The sequence below is a fragment of the Grammomys surdaster genome, unplaced genomic scaffold (assembly GCF_004785775.1).
Source record: "Grammomys surdaster isolate TR1022 unplaced genomic scaffold, NIH_TR_1.0 279, whole genome shotgun sequence".
Classification (NCBI taxonomy): domain Eukaryota; kingdom Metazoa; phylum Chordata; class Mammalia; order Rodentia; family Muridae; genus Grammomys; species Grammomys surdaster.
In genome coordinates this window covers 2,495,965-2,500,847 of record NW_021604720.1, presented here as the reverse complement: position 1 = coordinate 2,500,847, position 4,883 = coordinate 2,495,965, and the positions used below count along the sequence as shown (strand labels likewise).

The following is a 4,883-nucleotide window of genomic DNA, read 5'->3' as shown; positions in this document are numbered from 1 at the left end:
AAGAGAACCCCGAATCTTAATGTGCTGTGTAACTGGGGGGATCATATGCACTGAAAGAGAAAGCTGGACCCTAGAGAGAGTGTTTTAGGTGCAAAAGCAACGTGGGATATTTGTTTTAAGATAGTGAAGAAATACTTGAATTTCTGATACATTCTGATGGGAAAGTATTTTTTTTAAGACTGTATTCAAAAACTCCAGGATAGTTGTACACAGGGTGTATTTACAGGGTGCCTTAAAAATCACGTGAGCCTGCTTTACAACTTAACAAGGATTTTGTTTTGAAATGTTCTGGAGTTCTTAAGAACCCATACACTTGAATCTGACATTTCTTTAATGACACACTTTAAAATCCAATCTATAGTTTTGAACAAATGGGACTATTTGCAAATTCTTGGGATTTTTCTCTATTACTTTTAAATGGCAGTAATGAAATTTAAAGAGTGACTGATTAGATAGAGCTGTTTTAGAAAAATGTGGAAATACTCGTTAAAGATATCTTTTTTTAATGTTTGTTAAGATAATCAATGTTTTTGGCATTTATTGAGAAGTATCTTTTTTTCCAGTTTTTTTAATTGGATATTTTATTTATTTACATTTCAAATGTCATCCCCTTTCCCTATTCCTTCCCCCAGAAACCTCCTATCCTATCCCCCCTCCTCTTTCTTGCTTTTTTTTTCTTTATTAGTATTTTAAGCTAACATACAAAGTACTGGGTTTTATTACAGCATCCTCATGCATGTGTCATTAGAGTTCTGATTTATTTCCCTCTGCCCCTTCCCTTTCTTCCTCCAGCTAGTTTCCTCATCTGATTTCCTGTCACATGTATTCCATCACCCTCCCTCATCATCCTTTTTTTAATCTGTAACTTTTTTAAAAATGTTAATCAAGTGCTCAATAACAAGATGCCCATACAATCAGAAGTGTAACCCAATACCCGACCTAGATATACCAACTATCTTTGACTGGCGGAGACACAAGAACATTCACCTCCAAGGTCCTCAACCCTCTCATCTCCTAGCTCCTCCTCTCATTCTCCTCCTCCTCTCCTTACTCCTCCTCTTCCTCTCCTTATTCCTCCCACCTTAGCTCCTCCTACATATCACCCTTCCTGTTAAAGATATCTTGTTATACTTAATTTAACTGATTTAACACACATTCTGTCTCTCTGTCTCTGTCTCTGTCTCTCTCTCTCTTTCTGTGTGTGTGTGTGTGTGTATCCATGTGTGCACAGCCATCTATGTGTTTGCAAGTGCTGTGGCTCTCATTGAATATGTGGAAATCAGCATATTCCAAACTCCAGATTCCAGAGATAGAGCTTAGGCTACCTGGTTGGTTGGCAAGTGTCTTAGCCTGAAGAGTTGTCTTGCCAGTTCAGTGATAAGAATTTAGTATGAGTTACAGTGCACCGGACATGTGCAAAACATATCGTTATATCATGGACTTAAAAGACTGAGGGTTTTTGGTGAACTACTGTGTTTTAAAGGGACGAGTGACAAATCTAATAGGTCATAATGTGTTCAGAGCCTGAGGTCAGGCAGTTTTGTTTATTTCTAAAACATGTGTCTTGTGTCCTTTATAATAAAATAGATTGCATCATAGTAGGCACCAAGTATATATGTTTATAGCCCCACAAAAGCAACGGTTTATTTCAATGTGCAGTTTCTTAATTTCTCGGCAGGTCAAGGATATTTTTGAGAAGTGTAAGAAATTTGTTGATTTGTGTGCATATAAAATTTCACACAATCCCAGGTACCCAGCAGTATGGAAAACCTGGGATTGTGTGACCTGTAGGTCACATCTGAATTTCTTGAGTGATAAGCTAGAATTTGAAGTATAAATGGCACACTTGTGCAATCAGAAAACAGCAACCAAATAGATGGATTCACAGAAGCACTTTCTCAACTTTGACAGAGAAACAAAGTATCTTGATGACAAATTGTCCGGTGACATTTGCATGAGAGTAATTTATTTAATGATGTACTTTGAGCATTGTGAATTAGCTTTCTCTATGCTTACTGCTTGATCAGAAGTGATATCAGAAAACAGAATTACTCTTTGGTCTAGCCAGCACTTGTTTGCAGAAATGGAAATAACTAAAAACTGGGTTCAGACCTCTGAGCACCATACCTGACATAATCCCTGGCTTCTCGTGCACATACAAAGGCACACACACCCATGTACCTACATGTGCTCACAGACAAACATGCACATTTACACATGCACTTGTATACATACAGAAAAGAACCCTGCTGCAACAGACAGCTTCAGTGAGGCATGCAACTCATTATCTCAGAATCCAGGTGTATGAGCACATGTGTCCACGGGTACAAGCACGCATCCCCATGCATGCTGGAGCCAGAGGAGGATGCCGGAGATCCTGCTCTATGATGCTACTGGGTTGCTATAGTGACTTTATTGCTGCCTTCTTAACTATTCAACAGTCCTCCCACAGTGCCTGGCATTCTAGATATTCAAGTCACCTCTTTGATTCAAGTTCTGGGATAATTAAGTAGAGTTATAGTAACATACAGGTTCTGGGACATTACTGGAAACTGCATGACACCATATAACACTTGCGTGCTTGTGTGGTGGGAAAAAAAGTAAAAAGAAAAAAGTTAAAAAGAGAAAATCCAGAGTTGACCAAGAAATGTCCCACTTGCTTTGGCTGGTTTTGAGGATCCTCCATATCTTGAGTGTCTACTTTTTCCACTCTCAGAGGGCTTCTGTCTTAGGGTTTCATTGCTGTGAGGAGACACCATGACCAAGGCAACTCTTATAAAGGGGTTGACTTACAGTTTTAGAAGTTCAGTTCATTATCATCATGGTGGGAAGCATGGCATCATACAGGCAGACTTAGTGCTGAAGCAGCCAAGAGTTCTACATCTTGGTCCAAAGGCAGCAGAAGGAGACTAGACTCCACACTAAGTGAAGCCGGAGCACAGGAGACCTCAAAGCCCACCTACACTGTGACACACTTCCTCCACTAAGGCCACACCTCCTTTGACAAGGCCACACCTCCTCCAACAAAGTCACACCCCCCTAACAGGGCCACAACCTCCTATAGTACCACTCCCTATGAGCCAAGCATTCAAACACATGAATCTGGGGGGCCAAACCTATTCAGATCACCACAGTACTATATCAGACAGTTGTGAGGCACTATGTGGAATTGAACCTGGGTCCTTTGGAAGAGCAGCCAATGCTGGGAAGCACTAATGAAGTCAGTAGTTGTAGGACATGGATATTCAAAGTATCTTGAACATGGTTTTACTAAATGTCAAACAATGGCAGGCAGGCAGTGAAAGGGTGGAAACCCATCAGTTGTCACTTCAATATCTGAAAGTAAAAAGCTGATGCCCTCAACTTCCAGAGAAGCAGCTTTGGCGGAGGTTTTGTAGACAGTGGTCCACCCCACCATCTTGTGTGTGTACTATAGGTTTAAACCTGTTGTATCTTGTTTCCTCGTCACCACTTCATGTCCAACCTTCCATGAGCTTTCCTAAATCAATCCATTTCAGTTAAAGAAATGCACCTATTAAGCACACAGAGTGGCAAAAAGCACAAATGGAAAGCTACACCAAATCCTGAAAGTGGAACTCAATTGTTTGATTCAGAAAACACTAAGATAGCACCAATTAAACCCTTAGTTGCAGCATGCAAATAGTTAAAACCTGAACCTGAAAAAATCTCAACAGCCTTTCAGAACACATGGTAGACAAATCCTTTACTGCCCTGGAGCCCTCCCACCTCCCTCGAAACCCTTCTTTGATAAGTCCCCTTCTAATGGGCTCCTGATTACTACTTTTTTTTTTTTTTTGAGTCTGTCTTCATAGCCCTGGCTGCTTGGGAACTCACTGTGTAGACCAAGCTGGTCTGGAACTCACAGAGATCCACCTGCCTCTGCCTGTCGACTGCTGGGATCAAAGTCGAGAGCCAGTATTCTCATCTCTGATTAAGCTTTTAACAATTATTTGATAAGTCTAATGGCTAAGGTAATTTCTCATCTAGGGATACTTACAGGGGAGTTTGGGGAGAAGAGCAATTGTATTTTCTAAGATAAGTTTTAAAAGTTAATTCTAAATTGTTTTATGTCTTACTATTACCTGAAGTGAAACTAAAATCCACCCGGGGAACTAGAGTTGGCACAATGTAGACAGAATAGTAACTCTTTAGAAAGCACAATTCCCATTGGTATCTTGTACTAAAGTTTTGTTAGGGGTTCTGTTCCTGTGTCAGCAGCACAGACAACCGTCTCAAGTATGGGAGATTGAATTCGTACAGGGACTGACCAGACATTCGCGCGCACCCCACCACACACCATGAATTTCTCTCGGAGGTCTTGGTCTTGGCTACTCACAGAGTCTGGGTGCTGGGAGGTAGGCTGGGGATTCGGTGGAGCTCCTTGCAGGTGACCCTGAAGTCGTCCTCCTGGTGGCACTCGCAGGGTGGAGACGCACACCCTCTGCCTCGCAGACTCCTGGGCAGGGCGAGCAGCAGAGCGAGCTGCAGCAGGGACCCTGGCCTCATTTTCCAAAGGACCTCCTGTGCTACTTCATCGTTGCGCGCTGTCGCCACAGTCTCAGTGCCCTGCGTCTGACGCTGGAAGAGACCCGGGTGCGGGAGGGAAAGGGAGGAAGGAGGAGGGCTCCGAGGGGCTGTGACCTCATCGCTGGAGAGCACGCTGGAGAGGAGGAAGGAGAGGCTATCAAGTACTCCGCTTGCCTAGGCAACTCTCCATCCAAACAAGCCTCTTGCGGCTCTCCATCAGCCTCGCAGCTCCTTCTGTTCCGAGACACCCTACCTCGGTCCCCGTGTCGTTCCCTCCCTGCCACCCATTAGTTCTTTCTAAAGTCTACACGCCTTCCTCTCCCTTCGTCTCAGAA

At 42.9% G+C, this 4,883-nt stretch overlaps 1 protein-coding gene across 2 annotated transcripts in view; it reads right to left on the bottom strand.

Moving 5' to 3' along the window:
* Window positions 1-4,612, bottom strand: part of Tshr (thyroid stimulating hormone receptor) — a 114,179-nt gene extending 109,567 nt beyond the window's left edge. Inside the window, exon 1 of one of the 2 annotated variants that reach the window (XM_028777319.1) lies at window positions 4,358-4,612. In XM_028777319.1, the coding sequence (XP_028633152.1) occupies window positions 4,358-4,527 (170 nt within the window). In that variant the 5' untranslated portion in view covers window positions 4,528-4,612. The remainder of the gene's footprint in view (window positions 1-4,357) is intronic. The other variant, XM_028777318.1, reaches the window with a different exon arrangement.
* Window positions 4,613-4,883: the final 271 nt, after the last annotated feature.